Source organism: Panulirus ornatus, chromosome 46 (assembly GCF_036320965.1).
Source record: "Panulirus ornatus isolate Po-2019 chromosome 46, ASM3632096v1, whole genome shotgun sequence".
In the NCBI taxonomy this organism is placed as follows: domain Eukaryota; kingdom Metazoa; phylum Arthropoda; class Malacostraca; order Decapoda; family Palinuridae; genus Panulirus; species Panulirus ornatus.
The window spans coordinates 31,170,843-31,188,672 of NC_092269.1; the positions used below are offsets into that span (position 1 = coordinate 31,170,843).

At 45.8% G+C, this 17,830-nt stretch overlaps 1 protein-coding gene and 1 long non-coding RNA gene across 3 annotated transcripts in view; one reads left to right on the plus strand and one right to left on the minus strand.

Annotated features, from left to right (window-relative positions):
- LOC139763370 (uncharacterized) overlaps positions 1 to 17,830 on the plus strand; it is a 210,204-nt gene that overhangs the window by 170,839 nt on the left and 21,535 nt on the right. The window lies entirely within an intron of this gene.
- The window catches only part of LOC139763368 (uncharacterized), a 200,559-nt gene that overhangs the window by 83,568 nt on the left and 99,161 nt on the right, over positions 1 to 17,830 (minus strand). The window contains exons 3-5 of one of the 2 annotated variants that reach the window (XM_071689388.1): positions 15,510 to 15,620; positions 11,438 to 11,529; positions 10,683 to 10,845 (exon numbers count right to left, since the gene is read on the minus strand). In XM_071689388.1, coding sequence (XP_071545489.1) covers positions 10,683 to 10,845; positions 11,438 to 11,529; positions 15,510 to 15,620 — 366 coding nt within the window. Of the gene's footprint in view, positions 1 to 10,682; positions 10,846 to 11,437; positions 11,530 to 15,509; positions 15,624 to 17,830 lie in introns of both variants that reach the window. The other variant, XM_071689387.1, reaches the window with a different exon arrangement.

A 17,830-nucleotide genomic window follows, 5' to 3' on the forward strand; every position in this document is an offset into this window, starting at 1 on the left:
GTTGGGCCATTCTTTCGTCTGTTTCCTTGCGCTACCTCGCTGACGCGGGAGACAGCGACAAAGTATAATAATAAAAAAGATAACATATATACAGACAAAGAGAGAGAGAGAGAGAGAGAGAGAGAGAGAGAGAGAGAGAGAGAGAGAGGTCAAACAAGTGTGAGTGAGAGGTGATGTGAGAGTGAGAGTTATTGAATAAAGAAATGAGAGAGGGCGGAGATCGAGAGAGAGAGAGTGGCTGACAGAGAGGGAGAGTAAAACGCGATGTTAAATTGGTACGAGAACGAATGAGTTGGAGTGGGGAAGACACAGGCAGATTGGAAAGGGTGATCAATCCAGGTCTGGAACGTTGTAAAACGCCCTTAATGCACGTAGCAATCTTCATCCCTCCTCCTCTCTTTCATAGAGTGACATTCCAGCAAAGCTTCCAGGAGGAAATGAAATGATTAAGGGGTACCAGCTGCCCGGCTGTGGTAAGAGGGAGGGACTCATGCCTTCCAGATACAGATGGAAAGGGTCAAAGGTTCTCTGGAGCAGACACAACACCTGAGGGGCACTGGAAGGTAGTTAGACCAGCAGAAGGTCTGGAAGATAGACCAGCAGAAGGGTCTGGAAGATAGACCAGCAGAAGGGTCTGGAAGTTAGTTAGACCAGCAGAAGGGTCTGGAAGATAGACCAGCAGAAGGGTCTGGAAGTTAGTTAGACCAGCAGAAGGGTCTGGAAGATAGACCTGGAAAAGGGTCTGGAAGATAGACCAGCAGAAGGGTCTGGAAGATAGACCAGCAGAAGGGTCTGGAAGGAAGGTAGACCAGCAGAAGGGTCTGGAAGGAAGGTAGACCAGCAGAAGGGTCTGGAAGTTAGTTAGACCAGCAGAAGGGTCTGGAAGATAGACCAGCAGAAGGGTCTGGAAGGAAGTTAGACCAGCAGAAGGGTCTGGAAGATAGACCAGCAGAAGGGTCTGGAAGTTAGACCAGCGGAAGGGTCTGGAAAAGAAGTTAGACCAGCAGAAGGGTCTGAAAGTTAGTTAGACCAGCAGAAGGGCCTGGAAGATAGACCAGAAGAAGGGTCTGGAAGTTAGACCAACAGAAGGGTCTGGAAGGTAGACCAGCAGAAGGGTCTGGAAGTCAGATCTGTAGATCCTGGAACTCAAATCTGGAGACTCTGGAACTCAGGTCGAGGCCCTCAGGACCTCAGAGACTTTGGAAGTACATATCTGGAGGGTCGCTGGAAGACCCATGGTAATATATATATATATATATATATATATATATATATATATATATATATATATATATATATATATATATATATATATATATGCCCTACTGGATCACAGCAAAGGCTTTGATGATGAATCGTCCATGCTGGAATGCCATTCCAGGGAGGTCCATTCCAGGGAGGTCCACTCCCTCCATATAGAGCTGGAATGCCATTCGAGGGAGGTCCACTTCCTTCATATAGAGCTGGAATGTCATTCGAGGGAGGTCCACTTCCTTCATATAGAGCTGGAATGTCATTCCAGGAGGTCCACTTCCTTCATATAGAGCTGGAATGTCATTCCAGGAGGTCCACTTCCTTCATATAGAGCTGGAATGCCATTCCAGGGAGGTCCATTCCAGGAGGTCCATTCCAGGGAGGTCCATTCCCTCCATATAGAGCTGGAATGTCATTCCAGGGAGGTCCACTCCCTCCATATAGAGCTGGAATGTCATTCCAGGAGGTCCTCTCCGTCCACATAGAGCTGGAATGTCATCACTCCTTCCATATAGAGCTGGAATGTCATTTCATGGAGGTCCATTCCAGGAGGTCCACTCCCTCCATATAGAGCTGGAATGTCATTCCAGGAGGTCCTCTCCGTCCACATAGAGCTGGAATGTCATCACTCCTTCCATATAGAGCTGGAATGTCATTTCATGGAGGTCCATTCCAGGAGGTCCACTCCCTCCATATAGAGCTGGAATGTCATTCCAGGGATGGAGGGTGCAGCCAACTGGAGGTGTGGATGGGTGGCTGGACGACCCTGCCCTCGCTGGTGGACTGGAAATGTTGGCTAGCATTGCGACCACTTTTGATGGAGCAGATGTGGACGAGGAGGAAGTGGACTTCTAGTGGAGAGAGAGAGAGAGAGAGAGAGAGAGAGAGAGAGAGAGAGAGAGAGAGAGAGAGAGAGAGAGAGAGAATGTGTCTGTGTCTGTGTCTCTGTGTGTCAAGAAAACGGCAGTGAATAGAAGATGTCAACAACTGAGATATATTCCATTACACACACAGCCTGGAACATGGCTAGCTATTGAACTCTGATCTTACACTTTTAACACTCTTGACCTTCACCATGACCTGACCTTTGTGTGTTTCGTCCCCCCCTGACCTTCACTCTGACCTAACCTTTTCGTGTTTCGTCCCCCTGACCTTCACTCTAACCTGACCTGTGTGTGTTTCGTCCCCCCTGACCTTCACTCTGACCTGACCTTTGTGTGTTTCGTCCCCCCTGACCTTCACTCTGACCTGACCTTTGTGTGTTTCGTCCCCCCTGACCTTCACTCTGACCTGACCTTTGTGTGTTTCGTCCCCCCTGACCTTCACTCTGACCTGACCTTTGCGTGTTTCTCCCCCTGACCTTCACTCTGACTTGACCTTTTCGTGTTTCGTCCCACCTGACCTTCACTCTGACCTGACCTTTGCGTGTTTCTCCCCCCTGACCTTCACTCTGACCTGACCTTTTGCGTGTTTCGTCCCCCCTGACCTTCACTCTGACCTGACCTTTGTGTGTTTCGTCCCACCTGACCTTCACTCTGACCTGACCTTTTGCGTGTTTCGTCCCCCCTGACCTTCACTCTGACCTGACCTTTGTGTGTTTCGTCCCCCCTGACCTTCACTCTGACCTGACCTTTTGCGTGTTTCGTCCCCCCTGACCCTCACTCTGACCTGACCTTTGTGTGTTTCGTCCCCCCTGACCTTTGTGTGTTTCGTCCCACCTGACCTTCACTCTGACCTGACCTTTTGCGTGTTTCGTCCCCCCTGACCTTTGTGTGTTTCGTCCCCCCTGACCTTTGTGTGTTTCGTCCCACCTGACCTTCACTCTGACCTGACCTTTTGCGTGTTTCGTCCCCCCTGACCTTTGTGTGTTTCGTCCCACCTGACCTTCACTCTGACCTGACCTTTGCATGTTTCGTCCCACCTGACCTTCACTCTGACCTGACCTTTGCGTGTTTCGTCCCCCCTGACCTTCACTCTGACCTGACCTTTGTGTGTTTCGTCCCCCCTGACCTTCACTCTGACCTGACCTTTTGCGTGTTTCGTCCCCCCTGACCTTCACTCTGACCTGACCTTTGTGTGTTTCGTCCCCCCTGACCTTTGTGTGTTTCGTCCCACCTGACCTTCACTCTGACCTGACCTTTTGCGTGTTTCGTCCCCCCCTGACCTTTGTGTGTTTCGTCCCCCCTGACCTTTGTGTGTTTCGTCCCACCTGACCTTCACTCTGACCTGACCTTTTGCGTGTTTCGTCCCCCCTGACCTTTGTGTGTTTCGTCCCACCTGACCTTCACTCTGACCTGACCTTTGCATGTTTCGTCCCACCTGACCTTCACTCTGACCTGACCTTTGCGTGTTTCGTCCCCCCTGACCTTCACTCTGACCTGACCTTTGTGTGTTTCGTCCCCCCTGACCTTCACTCTGACCTGACCTTTTGCGTGTTTCGTCCCCCCTGACCTTCACTCTGACCTGACCTTTGTGTGTTTCGTCCCCCCTGACCTTTGTGTGTTTCGTCCCACCTGACCTTCACTCTGACATGACCTTTTGCGTGTTTCGTCCCCCCCTGACCTTTGTGTGTTTCGTCCCCCCTGACCTTTGTGTGTTTCGTCCCACCTGACCTTCACTCTGACCTGACCTTTTGCGTGTTTCGTCCCCCCCTGACCTTTGTGTGTTTCGTCCCCCCTGACCTTTGTGTGTTTCGTCCCACCTGACCTTCACTCTGACCTGACCTTTTCGTGTTTCGTCCCCCCTGAAGCAATTAACAAGTACTTACAGGTGATTCAGAGTTTTCTATTATGAATGATGTGTTTATTAGAAATTACCGATCAAAATGAACCCGGAATAAACTTGGCTTCAATTGTGAGATGCTGATGATATGGATTAACATGTAATCATTCACATACACAGGATTAATTAGAGGAGATAGCCGAGGGGTCACATAGCTTCAGGGAGAGATAGAGATATAGAAACTTCAGGGAGAGATAGAGATATAGAAACTTCAGGGAGAGATAGAGAGATAGAAACTTCAGGTGGAGATAGATGTAGAAACTTCAGGAAGAGGTAGAGATATAGAAACTTCAGGGGGAGATAGAGATATAGAAACTTCAGGGGGAGATAGAGATATAGAAACTTCAGGTGGAGATAGATATAGAAACTTCAGTGAGAGATAGAGATATAGAAACTTCAGGTGGAGATAGATATAGAAACTTCAGGAAGAGGTAGAGATATAGAAACTTCAGGGAGAGATAGAGATATAGAAACTTCAGAGGGAAGATAGAGAGATAGAAACTTCAGGGAGAGATAGAGATATAGAAACTTCAGGGAGAGATAGAAATATAGAAACTTCAGGGAGAGATAGAGATATAGAAACTTCAGTGAGAGATAGAGATATAGAAACTTCGGGGAGAGATAGAGATATAGAAACTTCAGGGAGAGATAGAGATATAGAAACTTCAGGGAGAGTAGATCTTAGGACCTTCAGGAAGAGATGGAGTTATAGAAACTTCAGGGAGAGTAGATTGTAGGACCTTCAGGGAGAGATACGAGTGTAGAAACTTCAGGGAGAGATTGACTAGCTTATAGAACCTTCAGGGAGATAGAGATAGGGTTATAGAGCTTTCAGGGAGAGGCAGACATGGTTATAGAACCTTTAGGGAGAGTTAGAAAGGATTATAGAACACTAAGGAAGAAGATAGATAGAAACATCAGGGTTGTGGAGCCTTCAGGGAGTGATAGAAAAAATTATAGATTCTCGAGGACAGGATAGATGGATAGACATGGTCAAAGAGCCGAGGACAGGATAGATGGATAGACATGGTCAAAGAGCCCCCCTAGGAAGAATTATGAAGGGATAGAGAGGCTAATGGATCGGCCAGGGGATGATAGACTGGGTTATTATAAAGTCTTAAGGAAGAGATGGATAGAGATAGACCGGGGATAGATAGAGATAGATAGGCTTAAGGTAAGTGGGGGGGAGACAATTAGATCAGGGGAAACTTTAACATTTCCTCAGTCGCTGAGGTAAAGTACTTACCAGACCCACGTACTCATCCTCCTCAGGGGACTCATTACTCACGGTTGTCCTCCGTCAGTAGGCAGTGGAACTCATGACTCATCCTTTACGCACCGTCGGTAGGCCTATGGAACTCATTACTCATCATGCACTCACCGTCAGTAGGCCTGGGGCACTCATTATTGTATTCACCGTCAGTAGGCCTGGGGGACGTTCCTCATCATTATGTACTCACCGTCAGTAGGCCTAGGGAGACGTTCCTCATCATTGTACTCACCGTCAGTAGGCCTGGGAGACGTTCCTCATCTTTATACTCACCGTCAGTAGGCCTGGGGAGGTTCCTCATCATTGTACTCACCGTCAGTAGGCCTGGGGAGGTTCCTCTTCATTGTACTCACCGTCAGTAGGCCTGGGGACGTTCCTCATCATTGTGTACTCACCGTCAGTAGGCCTGGGAGGCTCCTCATCATTGTACTCTCCGTCAGTAGGCCTGGGAGACGTTGCTCATCATTGTACTCACCGTCAGTAGGCCTTGGGAGGTTCCTCATCATTGTACTCACCGTCAGTAGGCTTGGCGAACGTTCCTCATCATTGTACTCACCGTCAGTAGGCCTTGGGAGGTTCCTCATCATTGTACTCACCGTCAGTAGGCCCGGCGAACGTTCCTCATCATTGTACTCACCGTCAGTAGGCCTAGGGAGACGTTCCTCATCATTGTACTCACCGTCAGTAGGCCTAGGGAGACGTTCCTCATCTTTGTACTCACCGTCAGTAGGCCTGGGGAGGTTCTTCATCATTGTACTCACCGTCAGTAGGCCTGGGGAGGTTCCTCTTCATTGTACTCACCGTCCGTAGGCCTGGGGAGGTTCCTCATCATTGTACTCACCGTCAGTAGGCCTGGGAAGCTCCTCATCATTGTACTCTCCGTCAGTAGGCCTGGGAGACGTTCCTCATAATTGTACTCACCGTCAGTAGGCCTGGGGAGACGTTGCTCATCATTGTACTCACCGTCAGTAGGCCTTGGGAGGTTCCTCATCATTGTACTCACCGTCAGTAGGCCTGGCGAACGTTCCTCATCATTGTACTCACCGTCAGTAGGCCTAGGGAGACGTTCCTCATCATTGTGTACTCACCGTCAGTAGGCCTGGGGAGGTTCCTCATCATTGTGTACTCACCGTCAGTAGGCCGTGGGGAGGTTCCTCATCATTGTACTCACCGTCAGTAGGCCTGGGGAGGTTCCTCATCATTGTGTACTCACCGTCAGTAGGCCTGGGGAGGTTCCTCATCATTGTACTCACCGTCAGTAGGCCTGGGGAGACGTGCCTCATCATTATGTACTCACCGTCAGTAGGCCTGGGGAGACGTTGCTCATCATTGTACTCACCGTCAGTAGGCCTTGGGAGGTTCCTCATCATTGTACTCACCGTCAGTAGGCCTGGCGAACGTTCCTCATCATTGTACTCACCGTCAGTAGGCCTAGGGAGACGTTCCTCATCATTGTGTACTCACCGTCAGTAGGCCTGGGGAGGTTCCTCATCATTGTACTCACCGTCAGTAGGCCTAGGGAGGTTCCTCATCATTGTACTCACCGTCAGTAGGCCTGGGGAGGTTCCTCATCATTATGTACTCACCGTCAGTAGGCCTAGGGAGACGTTCCTCATCATTGTGTACTCACCGTCAGTAGGCCTGGGGAGACGTTCCTCATCATTGTGTACTCACCGTCAGTAGGGCCTAGGGAGGTTCCTCATCATTGTACTCACCGTCAGAAGGCCTGGAGACGTTCCTCATCATTGTACTCACCGTCAGTAGGCCTAGGGAGACGTTCCTCATCTATGTACTCACCGTCAGTAGGCCTGGGGAGGTTCCTCATTATGTACTCACCGTCAGTAGGCCTGGGGAGGTTCCTCATCACTGTACTCACCGTCAGTAGGCCCTGGGGAGGTTACTCATCATTATGTACTCACCGTCAGTAGGCCTAGGGAGACGTTCCTCATCATTATGTACTCACCGTCAGTAGGCCCTAGGGAGACGTTCCTCATCATTGTACTCACCGTCAGTAGGCCTAGGGAGGTTCCTCATCATTATGTACTCACCGTCAGTAGGCCTGGGGAGGTTCCTCATCATTGTGTACTCACCGTCAGTAGGCCTAGGGAGACGTTCCTAATCATTATGTACTTACCGTCAGTAGGCCTAGGGAGATGTTCCTCATCATTGTACTCACCGTCAGTAGGCCTAGGGAGGTTCCTCATCATTATGTACTCACCGTCAGTAGGCCCTGGGAGACGTTCCTCATCATTGTGTACTCACCGTAAGTAGGCCTGGGGAGGTTCCTCATCATTATGTACTCACCGTCAGTAGGCCCCGGGAGACGTTCCTCATCATTATGTACTCACCGTCAGTAGGCCCTAGGGAGACGTTCCTCATCATTGTACTCACCGTAAGTAGGCCTGGGGAGGTTCCTCATCATTGTGTACTCACCGTAAGTAGGCCTGGGGAGGTTCCTCATCATTACGTACTCACCGTCAGTAGGCCCTGGGAGACGTTTCTCATCTATGTACTCACCGTCAGTAGCCCTAGGGAGGTTCCTCATCATGGTACTCACCGTCAGTAGGCCTAGGGAGACGTTCCTCATCAGTACTCACCGTCAGTAGGCCCTAGGGAGGTTCCTCATCATTGTACACACCGTCAGTAGGCCCTAGGGAGGTTCCTCATCACTGTACTCACCGTCAGTAGGCCTAGGGAGGTTCCTCATCTGTGTACTCACCGTCAGTAGGCCTAGGGAGACGTTCCTCATCACTGTACTCACCGTCAGTAGGCCCTAGGGAGGTTCCTCATCATGGTACTCACCGTCAGTAGGCCCTAGGGAGACGTTCCTCATCATTGTACTCACCGTCAGTAGGCCTGGGAGGTTCCTCATCACGGTACTCACCGTCAGTAGGCCCTAGGGAGACGTTCCTCATCACGGTACTCACCGTCAGTAGGCCTGGGAGGTTCCTCATCACTGTACTCACCGTCAGTAGGCCTAGGGAGACATTCCTCATCATTATGTACTCACCGTCAGTAGGCCCTAGGGAGACGTTCCTCGTCACTGTACTCATCGTCAGTAGGCCTGGGGAGGTTCCTCATCATTGTACTCACCGTCAGTAGGCCCTAGGGAGACGTTCCTCATCATGGTACTCACCGTCAGTAGGCCCTAGGGAGACGTTCCTCATCATTATGTACTCACCGTCAGTAGGCCCTAGGGAGACGTTCCTCATCACTGTACTCACCGTCAGTAGGTCTGGGGAGGTTCCTCATCATGGTACTCACCGTGAGTAGGCCCTAGGGAGACGTTCCTCATCACGGTACTCACCGTCAGTAGGCCCTAGGGAGACGTTCCTCATCACGGTACTCACCGTCAGTAGGCCCTAGGGAGGCGTTCCTCATCACGGTACTCACCGTCAGTAGGCCCTAGGGAGACGTTCCTCATCACGGTACTCACCGTCAGTAGGCCCTAGGGAGACGTTCCTCATCACGGTACTCACCGTCAGTAGGCCCTAGGGAGGTTCCTCATCATGGTACTCACCGTCAGTAGTCCCTAGGGAGACGTTCCTCATCATTGTACTCACCGTCAGTAGGCCTGGGAGGTTCCTCATCACGGTACTCACCGTCAGTAGGCCCTAGGGAGACGTTCCTCATCACGGTACTCACCATCAGTAGGCCTGGTAGGTTCCTCATCACTGTACTCACCGTCAGTAGGCCTAGGGAGACATTCCTCATCATTATGTACTCACCGTCAGTAGGCCCTAGGGAGACGTTCCTCGTCACTGTACTCACCGTCAGTAGGCCTGGGGAGGTTCCTCATCACTGTACTCACCGTCAGTAGGCCCTAGGGAGACGTTCCTCATCATTATGTACTCACCGTCAGTAGGCCCTAGGGAGACGTTCCTCGTCACTGTACTCACCGTCAGTAGGCCTGGGGAGGTTCCTCATCATGGTGCTCACCGTCAGTAGGCCCTAGGGAGACGTTCCTCATCATTATGTACTCACCGTCAGTAGGCCCTAGGGAGACGTTCCTCATCACTGTACTCACCGTCAGTAGGCCCGGGAGACGTTCCTCATCATTATGTACTCACCGTCAGTAGGCCCTAGGGAGACGTTCCTCATCATTATGTACTCACCGTCAGTAGGCCCTAGGGAGACGTTCCTCATCACTGTACTCACCGTCAGTAGGTCTGGGGAGGTTCCTCATCATGGTACTCACCGTCAGTAGGCCCTAGGGAGACGTTCCTCATCATTATGTACTCACCGTCAGTAGGCCCTAGGGAGACGTTCCTCATCACGGTACTCACCGTCAGTAGGCCCTAGGGAGACGTTCCTCATCACGGTACTCACCGTCAGTAGGCCTAGGGAGGTTCCTCATCACGGTACTCACCGTCAGTAGGCCTGGGAGGTTCCTCATCATTGTACTCACCGTCAGTAGGCCCTAGGGAGACGTTCCTCATCACGGTACTCACCGTCAGTAGGCCCTAGGGAGACATTCCTCATCACTGTACTCACCGTCAGTAGGCCCTAGGGAGACGTTCCTCATCACTGTACTCACCGTCAGTAGGTCTGGGGAGGTTCCTCATCATGGTACTCACCGTCAGTAGGCCCTAGGGAGACGTTCCTCATCACGGTACTCACCGTCAGTAGGCCTAGGGAGGTTCCTCATCACGGTACTCACCGTCAGTAGGCCTGGGAGGTTCCTCATCATTGTACTCACCGTCAGTAGGCCCTAGGGAGACGTTCCTCATCACGGTACTCACCGTCAGTAGGCCCTAGGGAGACGTTCCTCATCATTATGTACTCACCGTCAGTAGGCCCTAGGGAGACGTTCCTCATCACTGTACTCACCGTCAGTAGGTCTGGGGAGGTTCCTCATCATGGTACTCACCGTCAGTAGGCCCTAGGGAGACGTTCCTCATCATTATGTACTCACCGTCAGTAGGCCCTAGGGAGACGTTCCTCATCACGGTACTCACCGTCAGTAGGCCCTAGGGAGACGTTCCTCATCACGGTACTCACCGTCAGTAGGCCTAGGGAGGTTCCTCATCACGGTACTCACCGTCAGTAGGCCTGGGAGGTTCCTCATCATTGTACTCACCGTCAGTAGGCCCTAGGGAGACGTTCCTCATCACGGTACTCACCGTCAGTAGGCCCTAGGGAGACATTCCTCATCACTGTACTCACCGTCAGTAGGCCCTAGGGAGACGTTCCTCATCACGGTACTCACCGTCAGTAGGCCCTAGGGAGACGTTCCTCATCACTGTACTCACCGTCAGTAGGCCCTAGGGAGGCGTTCCTCATCACGGTACTCACCGTCAGTAGGCCTGGGAGGTTCCTCATCACGGTACTCACCGTCAGTAGGCCCTAGGGAGACGGTCCTCATCACTGTACTCACCGTCAGTAGGCCTGGGGAGGTTCCTCATCATTGCCAGACACTGCTGGTAGCGGGCGGCTATGACCGTCTCCAGGAGGGAGGAGGCAGACGCCCCTCCTCCTCCTCCTCCTCCTCCTCCGTTAACGTCCAGGAGGCTACCGTTGCCCGTGGCCAGGTCCTCCTCCTGCAGGAGGCAAGGAGAGGGTGAGCTCCCTCCTTTAGCAAGGGAGAACAGGCAATAATGGCGTACTAAGATGGCGGAGCCTTAAGAATATCACTTTTTTCTTCCCTAGATTCTTAAAGAAAATCATATTTTTTACACTATAACGCATGGATAGATAGATAGATAGATAGATAGACTGGTAGATGGATAGATCGGTAGGTAGGTAGATAGGCCGTTAGTTAGGTAGATAGGAAGATAGATAGATAGATAGATACATAGGTACGCAGATAAATAGATAGGAAGATAGATAGGTAGATAGACAGATAGATAGATAGATAGGTAGGCAGATAAATAGATAGATTGATAGACAGGGAGATAGATAGCTAGTTAGATAGATAGATAGATAGATAGATAGGCAGATAGATAGATAGGTAGGCAGATAGATAGATAGACAGGTAGATAGATAGACAGGTAGATAGATAAATAGATAGGCTAATAGATAGATAGGTCGGCAGATAGATAGACAGGTAGATAGATCGATAGGCAGATAGATAGGTAGGCAGATAGATAGATAGGCAGATGAATAGATAGATAGATAGATAGATAGACATACCTTGATCAAGATATTATCAGTTGTACATGGCAGGTAGTCAGTTGGCTCAGGCTCCCACAGCCCGCCCAGCCCACAGTACCGTGAGGCCTGGTCTGCCGGGGCGAAACACGGGGTTAACACGGGGTTAATGTGTTAGTATAACACGGGGTTAACACAGTGTCATCACACGGTGTTAGTGTGTTGGTATGATATGGGGTTAACACGGTGTCTTAACGCGGACCGGTTAATGTGTTAGTAGAACACGGGGTTAACACATTGTTACTACACGGTGTTAGTGTGTTGGTATGATATGGGGTTAACACGGTGTCTTAACGCGGACCGGTTAATGTGTTAGTATAACACGGGGTTAACACAGTGTCATCACACGGTGTCAGTGTGTTGGTATGATATGGGGTTAACACGGTGTCTTAACGCGGACCGGTTAATGTGTTAGTATAACACGGGGTTAACACAGTGTCATCACACGGTGTCAGTGTGTTGGTATGATATGGGGTTAACACGGTGTCTTAACGCGGACCGGTTAATGTGTTAGTAGAACACGGGGTTAACACAGTGTCATCACACGGTGTTAGTGTGTTGGTATGATATGGGGTTAACACGGTGTCTTAACGCGGACCGGTTAATGTGTTAGTAGAACACGGGGTTAACACATTGTTACTACACGGTGTTAGTGTGTTGGTATAATACGGGGTTAACCCGGTGTTAGGATGTTAGCCTAACACGGTATCTTAACCCGGTGTTAATGTGTTAGCCTAACACGGTATCTTAACCCGGTGTTAGGATGTTAGCCTAACACGGTATCATAACCCGGTGTTAATATGTTAGCCTAACACGGTATCATAACCCGGTGTTAATGTGTTAGTCTAACACGGTATCTGAACCCGGTGTTAATGTGTTAGCCTAACACGGTATCATAACCCGGTGTTAATGTGTTAGCCTAACACGGTATCATAACCCGGTGTTAATGTGTTAGCCTAACACGGTATCATAACCCGGTGTTAATATGTTAGCCTAACACGGTATCATAACCTGGTGTTAATATGTTAGCCTAACACGGTATCATAACCCGGTGTTAATGTGTTAGCCTAACACGGGTGTTAATGAGGTAATGTGACATGGTAAAAATTGGGATCTAAATTTGAAAGGAAAACGGGGGTTGTGAATTTCAAAGGATAGAGATATAGTTCATAAGTTAGAAATTAAAATTTGGTTTATCTAAGATGGTTGGTTGTACATTTGAGAGGTTTAGGCTTAATTTAGATATTTGAAGAAAAAAAAATATATACAAATTTGGGATGCAATCCCTTTATTAAATCTAAGAAAGGTTTATACATTTTAGAGGATAAAACTCTGGTTTATGAATTTTAGAGGATAAAATCGTGGTTTATAAATTTATGGTTTATGAATTTCAGATGATAGAATTGTGTTTTATAAATATCAGTGGATAAAATCGTGGTTTATGAATTTTAAGAGGATAAAATCGTGGTTTATAGATTTCATAGGAAAAAACCATGGTTTATAAATTTCATAGGATAAAATAGTGGTTTATAAATTTTAGAGGATAAAGTCGTGGTTTATAGATTTCATAAGATAAAACCATGGTTTATAAATTTCATAGGATAAGATAGTGGTTTATAAATTTTAGAGGATAAAGTCGTGGTTTATAGATTTCATAGGATAAAACCATGGTTTATAGATTTCATAGGATAAAATCGTGGTTTATGAATTTTAGAGGATGAAATCATGGTTTATAGATTTCATAAGATAAATCCATGGTTTATGAATTCTAGAGGATAAATCTATGGTTTATAAATTTCAGAGATTACAATCGTGGTTTATAAATTTTAGAGGATAAATTCGTGGTATATGAATTTCAGAAATTAAGACCATGGTTTATAAATTTCATAACATAAAACCAGGGTTTTTACATTTCATAAGATAAAAACCAGGGTTTATAAATTTCATAAGATAAAAACCAGGGTTTATAAATTTCATAAGATAAAAACCAGGGTTTATAAATTTCATAAGATAAAAACCAGGGTTTATAAATTTCATACTCTAGGGCTAATAGGACTTTAAATACGTTCATGTTGCTGAGAATAAGACCGTGTTCTTAGAGTAATAAGACTTTGGTTTTAAGCCTTATTGTGAGGCTTATTGGTCTTTTGATAAGGCTGGTTTGTGACTCTGATAAACCTCTTGATAATGACAATGAGAAGGCCATATTGTAAGGCTAATCACAGCTTCGATAAAACTGTAAAGGTTCATAAGACTCTAATAAGACTATACTGTAAGGTTCATAAGACTTTAATAAGACTATAGTGTAAGGTTCATAAGACTTTAATAAGACTATACTGTAAGGTTCATAAGACTTTAATAAGACTATACTGTAAGGTTCATAAGACTCTAATAAGACTATACTGTAAGGTTCATAAGACTTTAATAAGACTATACTGTAAGGTTCATAAGACTCTAATAAGACTATACTGTAAGGTTCATAAGACTCTAATAAGGCTATACTGTAAGGTTCATAAGACTCTAATAAGACTATACTGTAAGGTTCATAAGACTCTAATAAGACTATACTGTAAGGTTCATAAGACTCTAATAAGACTATACTGTAAGGTTCATAAGACTCTAATAAGACTATACTGTAAGGTTCATAAGACTCTAATAAGACTATACTGTAAGGTTCATAAGACTTTAATAAGACTATACTGTAAGGTTCATAAGACTCTAATAAGACTATACTGTAAGGTTCATAAGACTCTAATAAGGCTATACTGTAAGGTTCATAAGACTCTAATAAGACTATACTGTAAGGTTCATAAGACTCTAATAAGACTATACTGTAAGGTTCATAAGACTCTAATAAGACTATACTGTAAGGTTCATAAGACTCTAATAAGACTATACTGTAAGGTTCATAAGACTCTAATAAGACTATACTGTAAGGTTCATAAGACTCTAATAAGACTATACTGTAAGGTTCATAAGACTCTAATAAGACTATACTGTAAGGTTCATAAGACTCTAATAAGACTATACTGTAAGGTTCATAAGACTCTAATAAGACTATACTGTAAGGTTCATAAGACTCTAATAAGACTATACTGTAAGGTTCATAAGACTCTAATAAGACTATACTGTAAGGTTCATAAGACTCTAATAAGACTATACTGTAAGGTTCATAAGACTCTAATAAGACTATACTGTAAGGTTCATAAGACTTTGATAAGGCTATACTGTAAGGTTCATAAGACTCTAATAAGACTATACTGTAAGGTTCATAAGACTCTAATAAGACTATACTGTAAGGTTCATAAGACTCTAATAAGACTATACTGTAAGGTTCATAAGACTCTAATAAGACTATACTGTAAGGTTCATAAGACTCTAATATGACTATACTGTAAGGTTCATAAGACTCTAATAAGACTATACTGTAAGGTTCATAAGACTCTAATAAGACTATACTGTAAGGTTCATAAGACTCTAATATGACTATACTGTAAGGTTCATAAGACTCTAATAAGACTATACTGTAAGGTTCATAAGATTCTAATAAGACTATACCGTAAGGCTCATAAGACTCTAATAAGACTATACTGTAAGGGTCATAAGACTCTAATAAGGCTATGATATAAGGCTCATAAGACTCTAATAAGACTATACTGTAAGGGTCAGAAGACTCTAATAAGGCTATGATATAAGGCTCATAAGACTCTAATAAGACTATACTGTAAGGTTCATAAGATTCTAATAAGGCTATACCGTAAGGTTCATAAGACTCTAATAAGGCTATAATATAAGGCTAATAAGGCTATAATATAAGGTTCATAAGACTCTGATAAGGCTATGATATAAGGCTCATAAGACTAATAAGGCTATACCGTAAGGCTCATAAGACTTTAATTAGGCTATACCGTAAGGCTCATAAGACTCTAATAAGGCTATAATATAAGGCTCATAAGACTCTAATAAGGCTGTCATGTAAGGCTTATAGGTTATATAGGCTGCTGGGGACTTCTATATAACGCCGGGCTATAAGGCTCGTGGGACATATGCTTACTTGAGGAGTTGGTGAGGAGGAAGGCTGGAGGGCATGGCACCGAGGCGTACGTTCCCAGGGGCGTGGCTGGCCAGCAGGTGATGCCGTCGTGGGTCGAAGGGCATGTCTCTCCTGCTGGGGGAGGGGAGACAGACGAACACACACAAGGACACATTAGCTACATGAATGATATATATATATATATATATATATATATATATATATATATATATATATATATATATATATATATATATATATATATATATATCATGGAGGTACGACCCTTGGGAAACGGAAGTACGACCCAAGGGCACGGAGGCACGACCCTTGGGTATGGAAGTACAACCCTTGGGTATGGAGGTACGACCCTTGGATATGGAAGTACGACCATTGGGGACGGAGGTAGGACCCTTGGATATGGAAGTACGACCCTTGGTTACGTAGGCACGACCCTTGGGTATGGAAGTACAACCCTTGGGTATGGAGGTACGACCCTTGGATATGGAAGTACGACCATTGGGCATGGAGGTACGACCCTTAGGTGGCCTAGCCTTTGTATTTGACCCTTTAAAAGTTCAAGTCAAAGACCAGGCCATCATACCCAGGGTCGTACTGTCGTGTTTAAGGGTCGTACCGTCGTGTTTGAGGGTCGTACCGTCGTGCTCAAGGGTCGTACCGTCGTGTTTAAGGGTCGTACCGTCGTGTTTAAGGGTCGTACCGTCGTGCTCAAGGGTCTACCGTCGTGCTTAAGGGTCGTACCGTCATGTTTAAGGGTCGTACCGTCATGTTTAAGGGTCGTACCGTCGTGTTTAAGCGTCGTACCGTCGTGCTCAAGGGTCGTAACGTCGTACTTAAGGGTCGTACTGAAGTGATTAAGAAAGTAATTCCTGTAATTTCGTATTTACATGTATTCGTCACGTAACCAAGCAGGCTTCGAATACACATCACAAATATTCTTAACAACGATATTCATTTCATGAATGTATAACATAGCAATAAATAGATTACGTATTAAATGTAAAAAAAAAGATAAAATGTAAATAAATGGGTAAATATCGGGAGAAAATGCGTGTTATATATAGATCGGAGAGAAATATTGGTTTGAAGAATGACTGTAAATTTCTTCCATGTTTGGCTTTTATTTACAGTAAATATCTATTGTAAATTGTAAATTATATATATATATATATATATATATATATATATATATATATATATATATATATATATATATATATATATATATTGGAAATGTGATTATGTATCTCACTTTAATTTATCGTATAAGTTATAGTTTGATTTAGTTAATTAACCTGTTAATATTGATGAGACATTTCTCTCTTCTTTGTTAATTAAGTTAGTTGATTAACGTATGCTAATTACGTGTGCAAGAATGGGAGGATATTCTTTCACTATCATTATCACCATCTCTGGTTTCACCCTCATTATCACCATCTCTGGTTTCACCATCATTATCACCATCTCTGGTTTCACCCTCATTATCACCATCTCTGGTTTCACCATCATTAACACCATCTCTAGTTTCACCATCATTATCACCATCTCTGGTTTCACCATCATTATCACCATCTCTGGTTTCACCCTCATTATCACCATCTCTGGTTTCACCCTCATTATCTCCATCTCTGGTTTCACCATCATTATCACCATCTCTGGTTTCACCATCATTATCACCATCTCTGGTTTCACCATCATTATCACCACCTCTGGTTTCACCATCATTATCACCATCTCTGGTTTCACCATCATTATCACCATCTCTAGTTTCACCATCACTCTCTTTGCGCACTCTCACCTTCACCAGCATCTTCCTGCATCACTTTAACTCACCTTCACATCCTCTGGTGTCATTATCATCACCATCACCACCATCACTCACTACTCACCTTCACCAACACTATCACCATCAATCAAGTTCACCATCACCATCTCTAATCACCTTCGTCATCCGGATCGTTATCACCTTCACCTCCATATCTCACGTTCGCCTCAAGCACCTTCACCTTCACCATCACTCTGTACTCACCTTCACCAACATTATCTCCACCATCAAGTTCACCATCTTACGTTCATCTCAAGCACCTTCACCTTCACCATCATTCAGTACTCACCTTCACCAACACTGTCTCCACCATCAAGTTCACCATCACTGTGTACTCACCTTCACCAACACTGTCTCCACCATCACTGTGTACTCACCTTCACCAACACTGTCTCCACAATCACTGTGTACTCACCTTCACCAACACTGTCTCCACCATCACTGTGTACTCACCTTCACCAACACTGTCTCCACCATCACTGTGTACTCACCTTCA